General features: G+C 47.9%; 1 protein-coding gene across 1 annotated transcript in view; it reads left to right on the top strand.

Moving 5' to 3' along the window:
• Window positions 1–18,266, top strand: part of GOLGA3 (golgin A3) — a 30,340-nt gene extending 12,074 nt beyond the window's left edge. Inside the window, exons 7-24 of the mRNA XM_078873542.1 lie at window positions 586–892; window positions 2,291–2,493; window positions 2,903–3,040; window positions 3,694–3,855; window positions 4,365–4,733; window positions 6,506–6,583; window positions 7,169–7,432; window positions 9,434–9,528; window positions 9,619–9,832; window positions 10,500–10,643; window positions 11,838–12,035; window positions 12,731–12,847; window positions 13,408–13,547; window positions 13,848–13,977; window positions 14,145–14,267; window positions 14,917–15,093; window positions 15,661–15,818; window positions 17,476–18,266. Of these exons, the coding sequence (XP_078729668.1) occupies window positions 586–892; window positions 2,291–2,493; window positions 2,903–3,040; window positions 3,694–3,855; window positions 4,365–4,733; window positions 6,506–6,583; window positions 7,169–7,432; window positions 9,434–9,528; window positions 9,619–9,832; window positions 10,500–10,643; window positions 11,838–12,035; window positions 12,731–12,847; window positions 13,408–13,547; window positions 13,848–13,977; window positions 14,145–14,267; window positions 14,917–15,093; window positions 15,661–15,818; window positions 17,476–17,632 (3,174 nt within the window). The 3' untranslated portion in view covers window positions 17,633–18,266. The remainder of the gene's footprint in view (window positions 1–585; window positions 893–2,290; window positions 2,494–2,902; window positions 3,041–3,693; window positions 3,856–4,364; window positions 4,734–6,505; window positions 6,584–7,168; window positions 7,433–9,433; window positions 9,529–9,618; window positions 9,833–10,499; window positions 10,644–11,837; window positions 12,036–12,730; window positions 12,848–13,407; window positions 13,548–13,847; window positions 13,978–14,144; window positions 14,268–14,916; window positions 15,094–15,660; window positions 15,819–17,475) is intronic.
• Window positions 18,267–24,836: the final 6,570 nt, after the last annotated feature.

Here is a 24,836-nt window from a genome sequence, read left to right as displayed (position 1 = left end):
GGGTCTCTGTGTGAGCCAGTGGCTCTCTGTGTGAGCCAGTGGGTCTCTGTGTGAGCCAGTGGGTCTCTGTGTGAGCCAGTGGATTTCTGTGCGAGCTTGTGGGTCTCTGTGTGAGCCAGTGGCTCTCTGTATAAGCCAGTGGGTCTCTGTGTGAGCCAGTGGGTCTCTGTGTGAGCCAGTGTGTTTCTGTACGAGCCTGTGGGTCTCTGTGAGCCAGTCGGTCTCTGTGTGAGCCAGTGGATTTCTGTGCGAGTCTGTGGCTCTCTGTATGAGCCAGTGGGTCTCTGTATGAGCCAGTTGGTCTCTGTATGAGCCAGTGGGTCTCTGCAAGTCTGTGGCTCTCTGTATGAGCCAGTGGCTCTGTATGAGCCAATGGGTCTCTGTATGAGCCAGTGGGTCTCTGTGTGAGCCTGTGGGTCTCTCGGGAGATAGGTGTTGTGTAGGCGAAGGAGCAGGAGGTGCTAAGAATCACTCGCTATGAACAGGGCACCTAATGTAGCACATTTTGTTAACGTTACAGATTTCATGCCGTGTAAAACACCAATGCTGGCCGTCTAACAGCATGATTGCAATGTGCTGTGACAGGCCATGAAGGAGAAGACGGAGGTGCAGGCCACACTGGCAGCCTTGGAGGCGGAGCGCAGAGCGGAGCAAGCGCATGCTGCCTTGGGGGAGTCCAAGTGCAGTGAAATGGGCCAAGAGGTCCTCACCCTGAAACAGAAGTGCCTCGGTCTGGAGCAGGCCATGCTGTGTATGCAAACCAACCTTGAGCTCAAAAACAGCGGCCTCAAGAACCTGAGCAACGATCTCGGTGCCGCGGAGCAGCAGTATCAGCGTCTCCTGGGACGTTTAGAAGACCTGCAGAAGACTGTTGCTGACAAAGACAATTCGGGTGAGAAAATGTATCTGAAATGTGTAAATGAATATTGCTATTTAAAGCCTCGTTAAATAACGTCCGTGATTAAGTGGAGTGTTTAAAATGTATTTAATGATCGTTACGCTTAGTTACTGAGGAAAGCCTCACGGAGTCTAAAGACTCTCTTGAAGTAGGGCCCTGCCAAGTTTTAGCACTCGGGGGAGATGCTGCTGCTGCTGCTGTGTAATCCCAATTGATGAACTAACAGGTATTTTTTTCAGCATTGGGATATTTATCCAATACCAGTAGCAGTGTGTGTTTTTTAGCTATGGGAGGGAAACCACAGAACCCAGAGGAAAGCCATGCAGAACAGGGGGAGTACATACAAACTCCACGCAGAAAGACAACCAGGTCAGGAATTGAACCCAGGCCCTTCTTGCTGTGTGGCACGAGCATCACTACTGCGCCACCCTGCCGTTTTGTACAGTGTCCATGTGTACAGTAATCCCCTGATTGACGTCTCCCTCTTTAGCGTCGTTTTTCAAATTACGTCGTCACTTTATTAACATCGCTACCCGATTTGCGTTGCCTCAACCTCACACTTACGTCGCTGACAGCATCGTCCGTCTTATCTCGTATCCATTGCCTCTCGGTCTTTGCCTCCACCTACCTTGTACGTTTCTTTGATTTATGTCGTCTCAATATCCGTCACAAACTTTCAGCAACGCATCCCCGGCGTAGATCGGGCATTACCGTGTGTCTCACTCATTGAGTGAGTCGATGCTTAGCATCGGATATGACACGAAGCCATCGGTGGAAATTACACATTTCTATGGCAGGAGTACATTTATCTTTCAAACAACTACTGTTGGCAATGCAAAGGGATCCTAATTGTATCAATCCTGGAGAATGATCGGTTGAATTGCCCCTGACCAAGATTTGATCCGTGACTCCTGACTTAGTTAAGATGCAATTGTTTATTTGTGATGTACAGTGTATTAACAATCAATACAATAAGCTTTGTATAACATAATATCCATTAGAGAGTGTACATCTAGTTCTTACACCCAGGTCACATGCTGATGTATCTGTAACTTAATTTTACGATGAACGATTTTTTCAAGTTGTTTGATGTTATTACAGGAAATAAATGTAATTTGATATTGATTTATTTTTTAGCTCCGTTTTTGATTTATTTTGTAATGTGGTTGCTTTTGCTCCGGTTTTTATTTTGTTATTTTTCTTTGCTTTATATTTGCTTCATTGCTGTACTTTGTTTTCATATCCTCTTCTTTTTTGAGACGTTGGTGATCCAAATCACTCTTGCAGATGAGGCAACCCTGTTCTCGTGAGTTGTTGCGCGATTAAACAGCATACACTTGAAATGATGGGGTGTGTGGCTGAGCCGGCGGAGTCTGTCTTTTCCCTTTGTAGTTCACATGCTGCGGCAGAACATGTCTTCCATGCAGCGGCAGCTGCAGCAGGTGCAGGTGGAGCGCTCTGCGCTTGCTTCACAGCTCACCATCAGTCAGGGGGAGATCGCAACGCTCATGCAGGCGCGCGACTGGTACCAGCAGCAGTTGTCGCTTGCCCAGAAGTCACGGGTGCAGCTGCAAAGTGAGCTTATCAGCATCCAGGCAAGGGACTGCATTTTTTTCTTGAGTTTCATGCAAGACAAGTTCATAATAAACGTCTTTGGGTTTAGATCGCGTTATTTATAAATGACCCTCCACCACCCGACACGGCCAATCAGCAAAAAAGTGTCACGTTGACAAAAAGACAAATAGTTCACTACTTTAGCCCACGGGTGTGTTGAAGAGTGAAACCACAACATTTACAATTTTTGAGTATGACGTTTCGCTGGTAATTGCATCCAGCACCATCGGGCAATTCTAACCCAAAAACGTTTATTATGAATAATATTGGTCGCGAAAGCCTACGTGTTAAGCAAGACAAGTTGTTGGGTATTGGGGAATTTTTCTGTTTTATTTTTTATTTGTGTGTGTGTCACTTATTGCTTTGACATATTCTGCAATTCTTTTTTAGGCTGGGAATGCCAATCAGACGGGACTCATGGAACAACTGAAATTGGAAAACCTGGCCTTAGCCCAGCAGCTGTCAGAATCTCAGCAAAAATCTCTGAAAGAAAAAGAACAGATTGCATTGCATCTTCAAACGATCGAGGTAAAACTATTAATCCTAATCGGCCATGATCAATCCATGACTGGATGAAGGGCTCCCCAATCTGCTGGCACCTCACGATCCTGTGATGTAACAATCCAGTCATGTTCAAAGCCGTTGATTCCACCACACCTCGCCAACACTTTCTGCTGTCCGCCAGATCCCACAGCTGCCGCACAAGTCGATACCGAATGACCACCAAGATCTGCCCTGACTGTATCTCACTATCAGACCTTAGGTCTTCTCTTCCCTTTGGTCGCCAATGTCAGAGACCACTGCAATGTCTGTCTGGACAAGCAGGCCTCCCTCGTCCTGTTCACGCCCAGCGCAGCCATTCTTTAACACTTACCTGCCATGTTCTCTTCCCAACTTCCAAGTTGCTCACTATCCTCCATTCTGCATATCCCATCCAGCACAGTCATTTTTGCTTAATCGTATCGTAAAAATCGTACCTGCCACGTTCTCTTCCAGACTTCTAAACTTGTGCATTGATTTCCCTATCTTGCCACGAAATGCCTAGCCTCCGTCTCAAGACGACACCTGAAATGCCGGCAACTTCTTAAGACATGTCGGCGCATTGATGCTGTTTTTCGACCACGCTTGCTCAAGCGCATACACAAAAAGTTATATTTTGTTGTGGTGTTCTTTGGTGGCAGGCTGACTTGTTGGACCAAGAGAAGACGGTGCAGCACATTGAACAGGCCAAGGCTCTGGTGGAGCAAGACCTCGCACAGCGGGTGGAGAAATTCGAAGATGAGCGCTTGCAGCTGATAAAAATGGCTGACTGTGCAACTCACTTACAGAAGGAGATGGACAAGGTTATTTGCATCGGTTTCATCATGAATTGCGTAAACTGGCCAGTGGCTCACTATTACAGTGAGCGGCTCGCAATTGGAAGGTTGGGAATTCAAATCCTTGTTGGGGGTTGACCCCTAAGAGTTGAACCAAACATAATCTGGAACGTGGAACTGGTTTTAACTGTACATTTTCCGAAGCCAAAACTAAAAGCTGAACTAAAATGTTTTTTTTATGCTCTGGATTGAAAACCCGAAAGCGAGAATGTAATTACCAGTTAAATATGGTTCAAATAACTACATATTACACTTTGCAGCTAAGGTGTTAAAACCGTTAACACAACAATACATTCATAGAGATACAGAGACACACACAGACATACAGAAACACGGACGCACGTACAATCACAAGGAGACATTATTTTGGCCCTATGCCTTTTTCTTGGTTACTTTCATTAGTAGTTTGGGCCAAAACGTCGTCTTCTTCACGTGTAATGCTTTTGTAGGTCAAGACATGTCATGTGTTTGTGTAGATGCGGCTGACCGTGCATCAGAAGGATCTACAGCTGCAGGCCCTGGAGCAAGAGCATGTGAGCATCATGGAGCAACTGTCGAGCAGCCAGGAGGCCCTGCATGCCAAGGAGCATGCCATGCACATTCTACAGGCTCAATATGACCTGCTCGGCTCCCAGCTCGTCGACCTGCAGGCAGAAATGAACGTCAAGGACGACAGCATCGAGTTCCTTCAAAACACGAAGCTGGTGCTCGAGGTGGAGTTGCAGGCGGCGCGTGCGGAACATCAAGCGGTAGGTGAAGGACTGGGCCAGCTGGAAGATTGCGCCAACACAACAACACAAGATCTGCAAGAGCTCAGACAACAGCTGACGGTCAAGGGAGCGCAGGTGACGTCACTTTACGTGTGGTTTTATCACGATGATGTTGCTTGTTTATCCAGAAAACCTCAATGAGTCTCAAGACTTTTCAGGAGGGTCCTGCCAAATTTGTGCGCAAAAGGGAACGATGTTGCTGCTGTGTGTAATCTCAATTGAGTAATTTGCAGGTAATTTTTTTCAGCTTTAGGATGCGTGCCCAACAACCAGTTTACATTGCCCGTTTTTTTTCCAAGTAACCCGGAGAACCCAAAGTACCCAAAGTTGAAATCCTTCCAGGAACGGGGGAGAGAAACTTACAAACTACTCTACCCAGAGAGGCGACCAAGCAGGGAATGAAACCCCCCAAGTCCTTGCTGTGAGGCACGAGTGTTGCCACTGGGCCACCCTCCCCGCCACCTTTGATGTGAATTGTAGTTGTGAATTATAATTAAACTTACGTCTGCTGATGATTACGCTTTTCGTACAAAAATGATCCAAATGTAGTGTTAATCATGTGGACTGAAAATTTATACTTGTAATTTTAAAACATTGAATCATAGAGGGAGTAAAATGCAATGATAATGATAATTTTTGCATTATCATCAATGATAATTTTCATGAAAATTATCATTGATTTTCACAGGCAGGGAGGACATTTTTTGATTGAATTTGGACTTGAAATACGTGCACTTTTTCACTCACTTGTGAAGATATAATCAAGAGGCACAAAGGAACCACTGACAAGTTGGAAGGCACCTAACAATTGCTCCGTGTCTGCAGTCCTCTATACTATGATGATATTTTCAGCCATTTAATAAGTTTTATACATTCGGGAGGAAACTGGGGTACCTGGAAAAAAAACTGTGCTTGGAAGGGGGCAACGCTGTATCCCCGTAAAGCTAGAAACACGGAGATTAATCTACTTGCTGTACTGTTACCTCCTGGCAAGCCAGAGTATGGTGACCACGACGTCTGTTGGAAGGGAGTTTCACGACGTTTGTGTGATCCACCAACCCTCGTATTGCGATGTTTGGCCAACTCCATTCATGAGTGTTTACACATTTTACTACGTCGTGTGAACCCTTTGTATCATGGTTGCATTTAAGAGCATATTCATCGTTAACCATGTTATTACAACCAATTGCGTTAAAAAGCACCTGTTTGTGCCATTTCTAGGTTCAAGTTTCTGTTATACTGGTAGGAACCTCCTGGTTACACCAGCCCACAGGGGATTATTGTGTCAGTCTGTCCGTCGTCCATCCAAAAATGGGAGGGGTGTGGCTGGGTGGAGAGGGGTGGGGAGGGGCTGGGTGGAGAGGGTAGGGTGGGGAGGGGCTGTGTGGGGAGGGGAGGGTGGGGAGGGGCTGGGGCTGGGTGGGGAGGGTGGGGCTGGGTGGGGGGTGGTGAGGGTAGGGCTGGGTGGGGAGGGGCTGGTCACCCCGTGGTGCCCTTATAAAACTCAACGTTTAACCTACTCACGCCGACTTGTGCCCGCCCTCACAGTCAGGCATATTTGCGGAATACACCACGCCGCCGTTGACCCTGGCCATTGACCGAGCAACCCAACGTTCCTACCAGCTCCCTCCGCAGGACAATGTGTTTGAGTTGGGTGTATCAGGCAGGCCATAGGAGCGTGGAATTCCCACCACTGGTTTAGGGCTGTGAACAAGGAGCACAGCACCACCTCGGTGCTCATTTGAGTAGGAGGTCACGGTGTGAGAGTGTTGGCCGGAGAGGTCTGCATGTTTATTGCGTAGGGTTGTGCTCATGTTTATATTATTTTACTGTGTTGTTTTTTTTAGATTGAAACAATTCAGGAAGAAAATAAAAAACTTTTGAAGCAGGTTCACAAGGTGAAAGACCAGTTAACGCAACAAAAGGTGAATATCAGATCATATGAGCACTTTGCATGCTACAGTAACTTGTCAAAACTCGTGATATTTTTTCTCGCCTATTACTGGCTTGGCCCAAGTAAAGAACACATCTTCTATTGTGGAGCGATGGCTTCTCCGCAAGACCTGCCTGTCCAATGTGCACCCGTCATGCGGTGTTCCAGAAGCGCTCGCCGAGTGAAAAATACGAGAAAACATTTTTGTAAGTTATAGAATCTGAGCGCTTAATGCTGAAGTGAAATAGTTGTGCAATTCAATTACAATTAAATTAAAGGAAATGAAAACTGTGACTCTTTTTTGAGCCCATCTTCCCTAACTTTGAAAATAAATATCCTCCCTTTATGTGTAGTGTGTTATGGACACTTTAAAAGCAGGTAAAGCCATTTCCATTATGTTTACGAATCTGATCTAAATAATATAATGCCTCCTCCACTATTGCTGAAAGTAAACGTTGGATGGAAACATGGCCGCCACCATGTGTCAGTTTCACTGCGGCCAGCGAATTTTTTACGCGGAATGCACGTATCCTGAAAATGAGGTGTAATTATACCCGTCGCTTCTTTCTATGTGAAGGTGATGGTTGAAGCTTACAGGCGAGATGCCACTGCCAAGGAGCAGCTGTTGAAGGAGCTGAAAACGGCAAAACACAAGCTGGACGTGGAAGTGAGAGGCCTACGTGGGGAGTTGCTGAGTTTCAAAGCTGAGCGCGAAACCTGGGTGAAGGAGCAAGATCATCTGAATAATGAGCTGAGGCAGCTGAGGGAACATCTGACTGCCATGGAAGATGAGGTTCTGCGAGCGAGTCGAGAGAGATCTCGCGTTGAGGGGCAACTGCAGGTACTGTCTAAACTGAGAACTGTAACCTTCACCCTCCAAATGCCATGCTAACTCGGGGGTGAGTTGCTTGCATATATCCATCGATTTTATAAAAGCCAGGCGTTCCGTTTGTCCCTCAAGTAAATTATGAGAGCCTTTTAGAAGGCCTGACTCAAATATATAGAAAGTGGACACCCCCCCCCCCCCCCAGGTGTGGGGGTAAAAAGTTTACAAAATTGTCAACCCCCCCCACCCCAATTATTTTCTTTTGTAGGCATATATGCCTACACACTCTACATACAATAGAGTCGGTAGTATCTGCACACTTTGGGAGGGGGGGAGAAGAGGACATCAGTGGGGGTAAGCCACGAAGTGCCGAGAAGCCCTCTGTAGGAGCTAGAGTAAGGTGGCCTTAGGCCGCCGAAATTCTAGTTTAAAAAAAAAAATTCCCGCCATTACCATTAAGACCAAAAAGAGGCAGTTGACAGCGTGTAATAGCATTACATAGCCAGTTTACAGCGTGTAATAGCATTGCATAGCCATTTACAATGTGTAATAGTATTGCATAGCCACTTACAGCGTGTAATCGTATTTAAATGATATTTATATCCCGCCCGGTGGCTCGGCAGGAGAGCGCGAGGGGTTCCTAATTGCAAGGTTGCGAGTACGAACCCTCGTCGCGCGTTGACTCTGCCCGTCATCCCTGCTGCGAAATGAAATGGATACTACTTGTGGGGGAAACCAACAGTGGTCACCCGCTTGAAATACTTGCCTGTGCCATAGGCACGCGGAGTTTCCACCACTGGCTCAGTCCTGTTAATGGGAGATGAGAACCACCACCTCGTTGCTCATTTGAGCAGAAAATCACTTGGAATTGTATTTATTGTTATGTTATTTATATACTTATATTGTAATAATGTTACAATAAATACAAGTGCTGCAAGGCTAAAACACCATTGAAATCACCGCAAATCACGAGCCAGTGCTGGAATTGAAACTGCTTGGTGTGTGATGTGTTTGCAGAGCGTGGTTACGCGGCTAATAGCTCGGCAGCGTTGCTTTGCACGCTGTTTTTTTTTGAGGTTTTGCGGTTTGATTATTTGAAAATTGTTATGGGCCCCCAAAAAGCCACGGTATATCACACGATATATCACACGGTACATCTGTCCACATTATTTCCAGGATCCACTGTGCTAATTGCACAATGAACAGCATTGTCATTGGACCACTTTTTGCAAATATTTTGTCTTTATGTAAGTAGCCAACTTTGCTAATCGGAGGTGCATCATCACCAGCCAAGATCAATCCAGAATCATGATCAGAATATTTATTGACACAGGAGGAATCCGATGAGCTATAAGGATTACAGATGCCCAGTAGGGGCAAATCAGATCGTTACACCAAACAAACAAACAATACAAAAACACGATAGGAGTGCAAAGTCTAAGAAAGGTAAACAAATGGCTTTAAAAAAATAATTCGCTTCTTTTTTAGAAGCAACCTGGCCACAAATGATAGCTCAACGATGTTGCTTATCATGTTGAAATATATAGCAGCCAAATTATCTTTGTAATCCAGATGCTCTGGTGGATGAAGAATTTCCAAACTGCTGACGCAACCACCTTTCAGTGCAATATTCCATCCAACACTTGTCCATGAATTGATTTCATCGCTCAACCTCGTCAGTGGACATCATTTTTTATGCGTTTCATCTGTTGGCTGCCAAATTTATGTTTTTTTCTTTACTAGCGTCCATGTACCCTTTTAGGTGTGAATACATGTGTTCTTCTTTCTGACTAAATGTAATGCTGGGGATACATCTCTCCGTGCTTTGCACACTTCTCTGGTGCTGTTTTATGTTTTTGTTGGTGACTGTTTCTGAACCATTGCCATTGCAGGTAGTCCACACTTATTTACTGTTTCTTATTCAGTTTTCCAAAACTCACCCCTGATGCGCTCTCGTTCACATTAACTGCCTTAATTTGTAATACAGAAATGTGTGTGCTCCATTTGTACATGCAGTCACTACAGTCAGAGATGTCATCAATGTCATCCACGAGTCAGGAGAATGAGGAGTTGAAGACACAGCTGGATCACCTGCAACGAGAGGCTAGAAAGTAAGTTTTTCACATTTCCCACTTAACTTTTTACGACTCATTTTTTTTGACGGTCAAGATACTTTTAACGATTTTTCGTTTTGTTTGTAGAGCCATAACAGAGCAAAAGAACTGCATGAAGAAGATTGGAACGGATTTGAATTCCGCACAGAAAGACTTGAAGCTTAAGCACAAAGCATATGAACATGCCGTGAGCATATTGAGCAGAAAACTGCAGGAGGCACTTTCTGCGAAAGAGACTGCCGAATTAGAACTCAACAAGTTACAGGCGAACGTTGCAGCCTCCAACACGCATCCTACTGCAGTACGTCTTTGCTTTCAACTGATTTAATGTGATGTGGTTTTTAAGTACATGTTTTTATCCCAGATTCAAAATATATCAGTTTTGTCCTTTGCGCGCACGCGTGTGTGTGTGCGTGCTTATTGTGTACTTGTTGATGTGCGATCTTTTGAAAAGTGAGTTTGCTTGGAACTTGGAATGCGTTTTGGCCACAAACATGCTAGAAATTTTATTTAAAAAATTGTGTTGTAAAATGCACAAACCTATTAAATAATTCCACAATCTGAGCGTAGCTTTCGTGCTAGCAAATGCCCAAGTGGAGACGGTCTGATCTTCACCCCCCCCCCAATGACATTTACCGTTACCTTGAAGGAAGGGTCTTGAGGATTTGAAACTGTCATTGTGCAAAGAGTAATGAAGAGACACATCCTTTGATGCTGCATTGTCTCGTGGCTGTTGTGTGGTTTTTACACCATGTCTAACATAATTGTTATTCTGAAACATTTAAACTTAAACCACCATCAATACCGACGAAATTTGGTGCCACAATTCCTCAATTACGACAGATGAATCTGCCCTTCTTTTGCATACTCATTATCTACGCAAAAAAAACTCGCAAATGCTCAATTTACCGAATGAATTTTATACACATTAAAATAATGCTCTCTTTTTACATTTTATATTTTTGAAGGAACATGTGGAGTCCCTTAAGTCGGAGCTGTGTGCTGTCGTGGAAAGGAAAGACATGCTTGAGAAGGAACTCCAAGAAGTGATTGCATCAACAAGCCGGGACTTAGCAGAGAGCCGTACCAAGATGTTAGACATGGAAGGAGAGGTGAGATTTGCTTGTCTCTTTCGGGGTTTGAAATGAGACGGGTGCCCACTTTTTTACCAATTTTTCTTTTCAATGAAATTGTTTGTATGGCATGAAGATATTTAGAAGAACATGTTTTGCATTTACTTCTATTTTATTTTAGTTTCTACTTGATGAGGCTTCATTCTCCAGACGTATTCCGTTTCTACGTGGTAATGGTTAATTGTAGGAAGGCACGGTGTTGAAAGTCAGTGATTGTTCTTAGCACCCTTTCACTGCTTCCGCACCTACCCAGCTATTGCCATGGCGCCAGAAGTGCCGTGGGCTGGGGTCTGGTTTGTTTGGAGACACGGCAGGGAAATAAATGTCGTCATCGTTGTACTGAGCGTGATGATGATAATCGTAGAGAACTCCCCACGTTTAAACACCGAGTAGTAATTTTTATTACAGAGGGAGAATTATTATTTTTCTGCTTGTTTACCCGGGAAGGCCTCATTTAGACTCCTTTTTTGGGATTAATCTTGCAAAGTTTTACCAATCGGGGACAATGTTGAGTTGTCATCCCAGTTGAGTGATTTGCATGCCACGTTTAATATTGGGATGTTTTGGCCAATACCAGTTTAATGTTGTGTTTTTTTTTGTTATGGGAGGTAACTGCATAACCCATAAAAAACCCATGCAGAGCAAACCAACTCCACATAATGGTAGGTTTTTACCCTTTTAACTGGTACAAAACTGACACCTTTATTCAAGGCATCATGTTTGCAATGACCACAACACAAGTAGTCAATAAAGCAAACAAAAAGAAGCAACTCTGATAAGGATAATAATATGCACTGTCCTTAAAGTTGATTGGCCCACACCCGAGACAGGCTTTCTTTAGAGCCTAGTCCCCATTGGTGTAGGGCCAGATGACACCAGAGTTGCTTCTTTTTGCTTTATTGACTACTTGTGTTGTGGTCATTGCAAACATGATGCCTTGAATAAAGGTGTCAGTTTTGTACCAGTTAAAAGGGTAAAAACCTACCATTATATTTTGCCACTGGTAAAAGAGATCTCATAGTGTAAATGTTCAACTCCACATAGAGAGAGGGCCCGAGTCAGGCATCGAACCTGGGACCTTCTTGCTGTGAGGAACAATTGTTCCCAATGCACTGTCCCGCTACCACCCTGTTCTATTTCCCACCGCACGTGGCTGTCTGTGTCTGTATGCAGCTGGAGAAGCTTCACGGTGCCAACAGGCGCGTTCGCAGCCTGGAGCAGCTGAATCGGCGGCTGGCGCTCGAGCTGGAGCACGAGAGGGGGCGTCTGGCGGGGACGATGCGCTCGCACGTGGCTCTCAAGGAGCATGCTGCCATGCTGCAGGCTGCAGTGGCTACCCGTGAGGCCCACCTGCGCCAGCTCAGCCTGCAGGTGAGCGTCGTGGGCACAGGCTGTGGCCGTGGATATTGTGGTGGAGAAATGTTTTTAATCTGTGACTAACACCCAAGACACTAATACACAATGTGACACAAATTCTGAACGCAAAACACAATCACACGAATTGAAATGTGACGCGTTAGTGCTCTTGACATTTTGTGCGGCAGTCGCCTGTAAATGACATATTTTTGGTCATTTTACTTGCGCAGTTTTCAGAATCTAATGCTTATCAGTTGTCGGTAATGTCACAACCAATCAGGGAAGCTGTATTGGTGAAGTGTGTCCTGTAGTGCGATGTTCACACTGGGGCGGCGACGCGGCTCAGCGGCAGCGCTGCCAGTGCTCGTGGATGAGGGTTGCAGTTCAAACCGGGCAGGCTGTCCTGGTTAATATTGCAGTTGTGTGTATCAACCAAAGTATCTGCTGTCTGCTTTTAGTGGGCATTAAAGATCGCGTGACGTTATTCGGAAATAGTAGGCCATTTTGTGCGCCAGCATCATGGTGCAAATTTGCCAAATTTGAAGAATTGCCCCAAAAGCGCCTCAATCGGGATAACACGTTGCAACATCGTCTCCCACAGTGAAATTATCGCAGACCATGTGAAACACAGCATCTTCCTGGTAACCTTGCGCTGCGGGAATGGCGGCAATACCGAATTGTATCACATTCTAAATGAAATTAATGTGCAGGTTCAAGCTGTACTGAGGCAGAAGGAAGAGGAAGACTGTCGCATGAAGCAGATCGTGCAGTCTCTGCAGACCTCGTTGGACAAGGAGCAAGAAAATGTGGCCGACTTAAAACATCTGGTATTTATGAAAATGTCGCATTATGCTTGCAAGGGGAGCGATTGCTTATCACGTGGTTTACAAGCCCTGTCGTCATCATCAGCCACCTCTCATGATCCTGCAATGGAACAATCCATCCAGCAGTTGTACATGAACTGATTTCACAAACCCTGCAGATGGCAAATTTTCTGGACAATTTTCATCGATATTTTTTTTTTTACTTCAGCCACTAATACACCGCATACATTTTGCAAGTGTCATTTGTAATGCTGGTAATGCTACATTTCCGGTTATTTCGCAAGAAGGTTGCAAGTTTAAACCCTCGTTGAGGATCGACTCGACTCACAACCCTCCATAGTCAATAAATTGAGAATCACTTTGTGGGAAGTCAACGGTGGTTATCCTGTGGATAAACTCAGCCCTGCCAGGGGACTGTGGAGTTGGCACCATTGTCTCGGAGGGCTGCACACAGAAGATTAGCACCACCACAATGCCCTTGATAAGGACATCTCCACGTAATTTTCATATTGAATGGTACGTAGCTGTTTTGCTGTGTTCTTAATGCTCTTGTCCTTTATTAGGTGTCCTCCACCAAGTGCGAGGCAGCAGACAATCGCCGCCACTTCAAAGCAGCTTCCTTGGAATTGGCAGAGCTTAAAAAAGAGCTTGCCACGAAGCAAGGGATGATGAGCAATATGCAGGAAGAATTGGAGGAATTAAGGCAAGTACATGAAATCAGGGTCCACACGTCGGCTCGTTTGTAATTTGGGTGGCGCAGCGAGTGACACTTGCACCTCGCAGCAAGAAGGACCTGGGTTTGATTTCCGACCGAGATGCCTTTCTGCATGGAGTTCAACCCCCACCCCGTTCTGCATGCGTGGCTGTCATATGATAACATGGGAATTATTTTCTCCCCTCACCTCACCAACATTTCTATATTTTTTTACAATTTGGATCTTTATTGTAGAACTTAAGGGAAAAAAACAATACTTAGTGGCTTAGAAGTTGTCATTGTGCCCAGGCTAAAGGAGGCATCTCGCGAACGGGAGGTGACGGAGCTGCTGCAGGAGTTGGCGGAAGTTCGCACGGAAGTGAAGACGCTGCAGATTCGACTGCGCGACGAGACTCGGCAGCTTCCCGACACTCAAACGGTACAGTTCAATTCCAGATTTGAAGTTTTCGTGACTGCAAGAATCCATACTCTTTGGTTCTTTCGGTAAAGTCACGTAGGTGAAAAAATAAAAGAACCAAAGGGTAGAATTCAACACTCGGTCGTCGGAACCGGGAATGAATGAAAAGCCTGGTGTGTCACTTTCAGTTGGAGGACGTGAAGTGGCAGTGCGAGCAGAAGGACGTCGAGATCCAGACGCTGAGGCAGCAGCTCTCCGGAGTGGAACACAGGAGTCGCATGGAAACGGAGAGTGCCCAGGCTGCTACACAAGTAAGGTTAACAGGCCTCTACTCCGCATTGTCAAATCTGTCGCGGGGGGCTATCACAGATGTGCTTGCTGCTGGCGGTGTGATAGCAATGCCAGGCAGCGGGATGGCGCTGTGGTAACACTCGTTTGATTTCCGACTCTGATGCCTGTCTCCGTGCAGTTTGTAAGTTTCTTCCCCTGTTTTCCATGGGTTTCCTCTCGTTTCTTTGGGTTTTATTCCGTAGCAAAAAAAACATGTGGCATTGGCCAAACATCCCAATGAAAAATTACCTGAAACTATTCAATTGGGATTACACACAACAACATTGCCCCCTCCTGTAAAAGAGTCTTGAGGCTGGGCCTTTCCTGAGTAAATACGCACGGTATATTCATGGCCATGTGGCTCAATAGTAGATCACGCTGCTTGCAATCGGAAGGTTGCGAGTTAAAATCCTGCTTGGGGGTTGACTCACTTCGGCCCATCATCTCTCAAGGGGACGATAAAATTGATACCAATTTGTGGGGAGGTTAACAGTCGTTGTCCGATGGATAGACTCTCTCTCCATGGAAATGCAGAATTTACATCACTTGCTCACTTGGGTCAGTGGAGTACATGAGCACTGTCTCGTTTGTGTAGAAAATAACTTTGACTTTTGATTTGTGTCTGAAAAGGAAGCGAGGTCAGAAGCGGAGCTCCTGCGAGAAGCGCTCGCTCAGACTCGCAAGGAGAAGTTTGTAGCGGCAGCGCGTGTGAGGCAGCTGCAGAGCAGCATGAAGGTGGTGCTGCAGCAGAACGAGCAGCTCAAATTGGACCTGCAGCAGATACAACAGCCCCTATCGTTGAGCAGGGTACTTGCAACAACACATTACACGCCACGGCAAAACCTCGTATCGTCTCATTATATTTCTGCCTTTTTTTGTTGTTGAAAACTTCAGTGCAAATTAAATTGCAGTGTGTTAACACTTTAATCGCCTGAACTCAATGTTGAATTTTTTTGTACATTAATTTTGCTATAAATGTGTTTTTTAAAGTAATATTTCTGAGCCTAACATTCATTACAGGAAATCTATTTATTTAAAAAATTATTTAATTTTTTAAAACTGTTTTCTATTCCGTCATGCAAATGATTTTTTTTGCTCTGATTTCTAGTTGGTTATTTTTGCAATGAATCGCTGTACTTTTTCATATTTTGTTTATTAGTTTATTAGCACGGTTGGCTACGTACAGTGGGAAAGAAGTGCAACGTACATACATGCGTACAATTGCTTTTGAATGCACACCTGGTTAAACGTAAATTTGAAACCTTGCCCTGTAATGCATGATGGAATAGCAGAGTTGAAATGTAATACTGAACGTGTATAATGCAACACTGAGATGCATTCAGTAATCTTTGCTATAATCGTATTTCAATTCAGGCTGCGGGTGTGGCGAGCACATTGCCTGGTTCTGGCAAGAGCTTGCACATCCCACAATGCCCTGTTCCGGCTGCGCTCCTGGAGGAGTTGCTGAGGCCCCCAAATCCGGCCCCAGCTCAGCCCTTGGCCAACCTGCAGAACTGCCTGCAAAAGCTGAGGTCTGTATTTGATTCATTCGTAATGGAGCTAGCATCTGTTGTGGTTGTGGACAACTTGTTCTCCAAGCCTGATGATAGTGAAAAGTAATATACCAATGTGTTTCAAGAAGGTGTTTAACCAGTATGTACTACCTGCTTATTATATGATTAATAAACAAGGTAATTAACGATAAAAATAGCAGAACAGCGGACAGTACACACACAAACATGGAGAGAAACGTGGTTAGAACTACAGATTTAGAAAGAGGAATATATGGATTAGAGAACTTTGGCAGGCTAATGACGTCATCCCAACTATTCAGAGAAGTGAGCTTGGGCAGAAAGCTTTGCTGGAAGGGATGACGGCCGATGGTTAATAATTATGGGGAGGGGGGAGTGGCAGCCATGGAATGGAGGCGATGGATCAATAACAGAAGCTTGTGCGCAGGTGCCGGCTGTATTGTTGCGTTGGAAGTTCGTGAGAGGTGATGACTGCTTGGGGAGGCCTTCGTCCAGCAGTCAGCTGGTCATTGCTGATGACGATGTTGAATATCTGTTGTGTGAATTGTCAAATAATCTACAGGAAACACACTGTTAATCTACTCGGATCATACTGGTAATTCTCATGGGGGCGTTTCGGTGGCGAGATGTTACCTACCACCACTGGTGGAGCCAGTGGGGGGGGTGGGGTGGCACGTGCCCCCCCCAATGAGCCGATCAAAATCCCTAATTTCGATCGGATCATTGGGGTTTATTAGTAATAAATCGGCATTTTGCGACCCCCACTGCCACTGTGTAGCATATTATTACGTGCCAGGGACTCTGAGATGATAGAACAATAGTCTGAGTCCACAATTGGCAATAAGTAACGGAAAAGCAGTTATAAGTGACTCACAGAATTGTGCGCAGTTGTGTATACAGCACACGACTTCCCTGAAGGCATTCACCTTCAGCGAGCGTGATGCCGATCACACAACGCGGTTCGAATTCTACCCTCGATCGATGGCTGCGCCATCGCCGCACACGCGTCGAATAAAAAGCAAGGGACAAGTCCTTACTAACAAATTCTATCATTTTTCATTGCTGGAGAGGTTGCCCCCCCCTACCTGAAAATCCTGGCTCCACCATTGCCTACCACACCCGGTATAAAGGAGGTCGAAAGTTTGATCCCGACCCTAACACCTGCTGTATTTTGGAGTTTGCATGTTATTCCTGTGGTCACTTGAATTTTCCTCCAGGTCCTCTAATTTTCCGAAAACTTGCATTGAGTGTTTGGCTGCTATAAATTTACACGTGATAAGTCAGTTCGCCGAGCTTGTCATTTGTGGCCAGGTCACTTCTGAAAAAGAGCTCAGTGGGCCTTAGCTAGGAAAATAAAAATAGTAATTGGAGAGCTGGTAGTCCACGTGAAAACCACTGGCAATCCACTTGAAAAGAGCTAGTAATTCACGTGAAATGGGCTGTGGGGGACATTTAAAAAACAGATGGAGGGGACGACATCAGTTGGTGTGCAAGGTCCTGGGCAGATCTTTACGTCACAGGATTGTGAAAGGTGGTGGCGATTTGGGGAGGCTTTTCACCAAAGCTGATGATGATGAACTGTGAAGTCCGACTTGTTAGTTGAAGACACGTAATCGTGATGCGCGACTTGACGTGGCGTGTTTGTGTGCTGCTCTAGGTTTGAGATGGAAACGCTGCAGCAGCAGATGGAGGAGCACACGGTGGCTGTGCACGAGTCGGTGTCGTCATGGACAGAGCTGGAGGGACAGCTGAAAGATCTGAACACGGCCGATGGGTCCACACCAGCGCTTGTAGAACAGCAGAGCGTGGACTGAGGGTGCCCATACATGAATTCAGCATATTTCGTTCAAACCCTTGGAAAATATATTTAATTAAGTGAACTTTATTATTTTTTCTTTTGCAGATGGTTCTGTAACAAGAAATTAGTATCGCAAATAATAACCGTATTCTGCTCCAAACCTTGCCAAATGCACGAACATTTACAACGACAACAGCAGGAATGATTGGCTGCAGAATCTGAACAACATCCTGGTCGCACAATTGACTGTTTAAAACCATCAGCATTTTTGGGTAACACATATACGCATACTTGTATAAATCTGATTCACGGATGGGGAGTAAAGTCGATGTGTGGGGTGATTGTGATATATATATCATGTTCCCTGCCACTGAATACATTTGTTGGGTGTTTTTTTAATGGAACACTACACTGCATGCTGGAATAAAATAGATTTTTTCTTTTAAATAATCAAATGTTAAGGTTGGAAAATCAACAATTGTGGTGTATTAAAATGAACTTTCAACACATTTATGAGCAACCAAATGTTTTCTATATTCAGGTTTGGTGCAATGCAGGCATTTTGGGTTTCCCCATTACTTTTGGCATTGTCTTGATATTTAATAAAACCACAATATCCCCGGTGCTGTGTAGAGTTTGATTTTCAAAGGCGCAAGTGTTGGGCATTCAGTGTCAATCACCTGTACATTATCTGATCTTGCAGAGAATAAATGAATGTTCTGTGCGTATGGACAATTTGGCACGAGTGGGTTGTGAGTCGGTTGTATTGGAGGCAATAATAATTCTGGTAGGAACCACCTGGTTACACCAGCCCACAGGGGATTATTGTGTCCGTCCGTCGTGCATCCAAAATGGGAGGGGTGGGGCTGGGTGGGTAGGTGGGGGGTGGGAGGGGTGGGGCTGGGTGGGGAGGGGCTGGTCACCCCGTGGTGCCCTTATAAAACTCAACGTTTAACCTACTCACGCCGGTTTGTGCCCGCCCTCAGTCGGCCATATTTGCGGAATACACCACACCGCCGTTGACCCTGGTCATTGACCGAGCAACCCAACGTTCCTACCAGCTCCCTCCGCAGGAATGTGTTATGCCCTCCCCACTCGCCCACACCCTCCACAGCTGCAATCGGCACCACGCCTCGGCCCTATCCGCTCGTCGTGGCTTTTGTCGCTGCGCAGCAGCAGTCTGGGGAGGGTCCGGGTTGGGTTCGGGGATCTGTCGGGTTGGTCCGGGGGGTTCCGGGTTGGGTCTGGGAAGGGGGATCCAGGGTAGATCTGAGCGTGGTTTTGGGTGAGTGAGAGCAGTCTGGGGGGCGCGGGGTCCGGGAGGGGGTCTGGGGTGGTCCCTGGGTGGGTCCGGGTGGGTCTGGGGTGGTTCGCGGGGGAGTCCAGCTTGGGTCCGGGTGGGTTCGGAGGGTGGGGGTCCTGGGTTGGTCTGTGGGGGGAGGGGGGTCCAGGTAGGTGGTGGAGGGTCCTAGGGGGGTCCTGGGGTGGGGGGGTCTGGCGTGGGTTCGAGGAGGGTCCGGGGTAGGTCCGAGGAGCTCCCTGGGTGGGCCCTGGTGGGGGTGCGGGTCCAGGTAGGTCATGGGGAGGTCCTGGGTGAGTTTAGGTTGGGGGGGGGGGGGGGTGTCCGGGAAAGTTACGTGGGGTATTGGGGGGGGGGGGGGTCTTGGGTGAATCCGTGGTTGGTCCGGAATGGGTCGGGCAGGTCTGAGGTGGTTCCTGGGGGGGTTCGGGGGGGGAGGTCTGGTGGGGTCTGGGTAGGGGGTGGGGATCTGGGGCGGGTCACGGGGTGCTCCAGGGTGGGTCCCGGGGGAGGCGCGGGATGGGTCTGGAGTCCAACGGGGTCCATGGGCATGGGGAGTTCCAAAGCCACACTCGCGAATCCGAATTCCATATCAGGAGTCCGAATTCCAACGCCATGAAATTTGGAATCTGGAAAATGTAATTAAGACTCCAGGAATGGCTGCAACCAATATTATGGTTATTAGGGTTTCGGGGTACGAGATGTATGTGCACTTTAGAGTCTACACAAGTCACGGCATGCCCTCTTGTGGACAAACGCACAGCTACAGCTGCTGCATTGGCTAGGAACACGAACCCAGCAGAGCAACAGCCTCTTCCACACAAACACTGCGAGTAGTTATACTCATCCCGTCAGCCGCACGACCTTCTCATGGTGCATCTCATCAGCGGCATTGATTCAACACAGCCAATAGCCCGGACTGGCTTCTCATCAGTAGTCGGGCTCGCTTGAATCAACAACTCGTGAACTGCCAGATGTTGCTTGCAGGGACCCCCACTGTTAGATATGGGACCCGAGTTGAGCGCAGTGTGCTACTGTGCTCCATGAGTCCACGACGCAGTAGCTGGAGCCTGGCCCTGCGTCGACACATCTGTGGCTACAGTATTTATATTTATAAATCTATGGCTATTTATATTTATACATCTGTGGCTATTTATATTTATCAATCTACGGCTGCAGATTATTGGGGGTGAAAGCTGCCTTGCGAGCGGTGCACGAACGCAGTTACCATCAACAACGTCAATAGCCCTGAACAGAAACAAGATAACGCAACATTTCGGTAACGACCTCCCGCCCTGAGTGGCCGGGTCGGTGCGTGGCCTCGTCCCGCGACCTCTGGGGGCGGTGGGAATTGGACCTGGACCTTGGGAGGAGACCTCGCCGGCTAAATACCCCAACCAGCATGGACGCGGTGTTTGTGTCGAAGTTGGATCGGAAGTTCGGGGTAATGAGGCGCGGCGGGGCACCGACACCACCGCGTCACCGAGAGGGCCCGCTCGCGTCTGTGGTCAACACTGCGGCCAGAACTAAAACGGCGCCGCCAACGCCCGACGAGACGCGAGCCACGAGCAGTGGACGGGGGTACCGCGGAGGGAAGTGAAACCGCGGGTTGGTGGCCACGGCGGTACAGCTGCAGCGCCACCGTGTGGCCACCACGAGGTACAGCTGCAGCGCCACCGTGTGGCCACCACGCGGTACAGCTGCAGCGCCACCGTGTGGCCACCACGAGGTACAGCTGCAGCGCCACCGTGTGGCCACCACGAGGTACAGCTGCAGCGCCACCGTGTGGCCACCACGCGGTACAGCTGCAGCGCCACCGTGTGGCCACCACGAGGTACAGCTGCAGCGCCACCACGTGGCCACCACGCGGTACAGCTGCAGCGCCACCGTGTGGCCACCACGCGGTACAGCTGCAGCGCCAGCAGCCAATTGACAGCGGCAACGTGGCTGACGTCCCGTGCTGCCCCCATACTGCACACGTCCACCAGATGATGGCAGGCGGAACCACGTGTTGACAACCTTGGTAGTTAGTACTGAACACGTCCACCATAGGGCAACACGTTACAAGGTCTGGCGCCGTTAAAAATAAAATATAAACGAGCCTCCACGGCCGATTTGCAGTGCAATTCTCTATTTCCTCAGGGATTTTCAAGCTGGCCCATACACGTTTATACTATTGAAGATTTGGTGAAATTCCGTGCTGAGTTGAATACCATAAAGACCTTAACCGTGCGATTTGTAGTTGCTGAGAAACACCCTATATATTTAAACTTGATTTGAACTTGATTTGAAGCTTTCGTGACTGCAGGAATTACTCTTTGGTTCTTTCGGTAAAGTCACGTAGAAAGAGAATAAATTAAATAATAAAATACGACGTTTCGATTGCAACTCAAGCAACCGTCATCAGGTAGTACTAAAATCGAGAGACAAAACACAGACACGGAGACACACAGACAGACACACAAGCAGAAAGAGACAACACAGACACACAGAGAGAGACACACAACATAGACACACAGAGACCCAATGCCTCTGTGTCCAGGCCTTAAATAGAGAGGGGGGGGGGGCAGAGAGAGAGAGGTGGGTCTGCTGGGGCAGCTGTTGGAGCAGAGGAATTAGCATGTCAATGAATCCACCCCGAAGCGACCGAGGGGAAGAAGAAGATCGAATGGCCCTATGAGAGCCTGGTAAATTTTAGAGAGAGAAATCGTTTGAGAAAACAAAATTTAACAAACCTTCGGAAATATAATGTAATGCAACACAGAGTCGGCTAACATAGAGTTAACGCATAGGCTATATATGTAATTATTTTCACATTCATCCCTGTGGGGGAAACAACAAGCTGCTGCCGATGATGGGTCTTCATTCGGGCATTTCTCGACGGATTTCGACCATGTCAATCGAGGGGTTGTATAATACGAGGCCCCTCTCTACAATTCCGTAAAGAATTCGGAGAAAAAACGACCAGAAATGGCTAAAAATAGACACAGAAAACGCGGCGTGGCAATGCGCAATTCACAGTACACTACATTGCCAAAATCCGTTATTTTCATAAACCTACATGTTAAACTGATCAGCTATTTCATAATATCTCCAGAACTCTATATGCTATATACTCCATCCATATACCGATCAACTCGTCTCCTGGAGACGCAACAAAGTAGACATTCTCTGCCTCCATTGTCTCGCAGCTTCACTCCTCTGCCTCTCACCACCACCGCCTCTCACCACCACTGTTAAAGGCTCCCATAGACTTCAATGCTAAAGGCTCCCATCAGGGCACGGCTCGGAGCACGGGCAGGCGAGCGGACAAGCGTGGGCAGGACCCGGGAGGGCATTTGCATGAACAGGACTCGAGGTGCGTGACGCGAGGGCAGTTAAGCGGTCAGTGGTCAGAGACGGGGGCAGTCGGCGGTGAAGCCGGAGTGGCAGTGGAATGGGTATGACCGTGGGCACAGGAAAGGGCAGGCGAAGGGACAGGGGCATTGGCAATGGAGTGGGCATTGTGAAGGACACGAGGCAGGACGGCGCATGGGGGCGGCCAGGGGCAGCGTCCATGCGCAGCGGCCGCCTTGCTGCCCGTCTGCATGGCGCCACGGGGCGGCGGGGCCCCTGCTCAACTCCACGTGGGGTGTGCTGCCCCAGGGCGGCCCCTGGGGGTCCCGGACGCCCCCCCTCCCCCCGATTCGCCACCCGCCTCCTGCCCATTAGTCTCGTCCGTGACGCGAGTGGCTGCTGCTGCAGAGGGGGGGGGGGGGGGTGCCCCCCTCGCCCTCAAACCCTGTCCCCCCGCGACCCGGCCCCGGAATTCTTATAGAGTAGGGAAACCAGATAAAAAAAGCAGACAATACTCTAGTGAACATTTTATTTATTTTACCAGATAAGGCCCACAGAGCTGGACAGCTCTTTTTCCGAAGCGACCTGGCCACAATGATAGCTCAACGAAGTGGCTCATCGTCATGTGAACATGTATAGCAGCCAAATACTCTGAACGCGTGATGTTGATTCTAAATGTGGACGAAAAAACCGGAGAACCTGAAGAAAATTCCACGCGATCACAGGTAGAACACGCGAACCAGAATCTTCCAAAAATGTAACAGACTGCAGTTTGCCGGCTACAACCACATCATCATCTTCATCTTCACACGTGGGATTTGCAGTCGCCAGTAACTTTGGAATGTGCGTGTCTCTCCCTCCTGTAGCCGCGTGGATTTTTCTCTGGGTCCTCCGGTTTGTCCCGCCACATGTAGAGTCAACATCACGCATTTAGAGTATGCGGCTGCTCTGCATTTCTACATGATAAGCCACTTCGTTGAGCTATCATTTGCGGACAAGTCGGTTCTGATAAAGAGCTTCATAGCTCAGTGGGCCTTGCCTGGTAAGATACAAAGTTTCGTTTGAGTTTAGTTAGTCGTGGAGTGAGATCGTCGCGTGAGTGAAGATTGTCAATGTTGTGTCGTACTCCCTCTTCCACCCGACGCAGCCGACTGCATAAAGTCGTCGCCTGAAGGAACGCGCCAGTTGTGTTATTAATTTATTTCGCGCACCACCGGCGTCGATGCAGAGAGAGATCCGCAACGTTTAAAAGTTCGGCCCCGACGCTTTGCTGCGCCCATACCAATGCAAGCCAATTCAGGGGCACCCAATGTGACCTGTCCTGCGAGAGTCGGCCAATCTCCTGGCACCGGGAAACCGCGGGACTTCCCTCCTAGGGACCCTTCGGATGAAAACCCGTGGTGCCAGGCGATCCCCCGTCAGGCCACTACTACGTGTGTGTGTGCTGCGTGTGTGCTGCGTGTGTGTGCTGCGTGTGTGCGCTGCGTGTGCGTGTGTGCTGCGTGTGCGTGTGTGCTGCGTGTGTGTGTGCGTGTGTGCTGTGTCTGTGTGCGTGTGCTCAGGGTGGGGGCCAGGGGGGAGTCGCGGCGCTGGCGGAGTTGCTCCGGTGACCGTGGCACCACAAACACTCTCAGTGTGTGTGTGTGCTGTGTGTGTGCTGCGTGTGTGTGTGTGTGCTGCGTGTGTGTGCTGTGTGTGTGTGTGTGCTGTGTGTGTGTGTGCTGCGTGTGTGTGTGTGCTGACTGTGTGTGTGTGCTGCGTGTGTGTGTCTGTGTGTGTGTGCTGCGTGTGTGTGTCTGTGTGTGTGTGCTGCGTGTGTGTGTGTGTGCTGCGTGTGTGTGTGTGTGCTGCGTGTGTGTGCTGCGTGTGTGTGTGCTGTGTGTGTGCTGTGTGTGTGCTGTGTGTGTGTGCTGTGTGTGTGTGTGCTGCGTGTGTGTGTGCTGCGTGTGTGTGTGCTGCGTGTGTGTGTGTGCTGCGTGTGTGTGTGCGCTGTGTGTGTTTGTTTCATCCCCACCTTATGGCCGATGATAACCTTTTGCGTCAATGTGACCGCTTCCCCCAAGTGCCTCATAGCAGCACAACGTGATACAGATACTGTATTCAATCTAAGCTGGTCCATCTTCAAGAGAGCCACCGTAATCCACACGCTCGCTACGACGGCACATACAGAGACGGGCAGAGCCGATCGAATGAACTCGTCCGATCTTTATTGTAGGGTGCCGGCGAGACAGGCGGTGAAAACCAGACAACCTCTGGTGTGGAGAAGGCACTGAGTGAGGAGAGCGATACATCGTTTTAAACAATAACAACAACAACAATGCTTGGCATTGTTTGGGTTACCTCCGGCATCACCCGGTTTCCTCCCAAAGCTAAAATAAAAAAAACCTATACAATGTAACCGGTGCTGATCGGCCAACACATCCCGTTGCTGAAGACAAACACAGCGATACCCCGACTTGCGTCTCTTTCACGTCGTTTTGCAAAGACGTCGTCGCTTTATCATTAACGCCGCGACCCGATTTGCGTCGCCTCAACCCCACACTTACGTCGCTGACAGCATCACCGTCCGCTCTTTCTCGTCATC

The sequence above is a fragment of the Lampetra fluviatilis genome, chromosome 37, assembly GCF_964198595.1.
Source record: "Lampetra fluviatilis chromosome 37, kcLamFluv1.1, whole genome shotgun sequence".
Taxonomy (NCBI): Eukaryota; Metazoa; Chordata; class Hyperoartia; order Petromyzontiformes; family Petromyzontidae; genus Lampetra; species Lampetra fluviatilis.
This window is presented reverse-complemented; position numbering and strand designations above follow the sequence as displayed.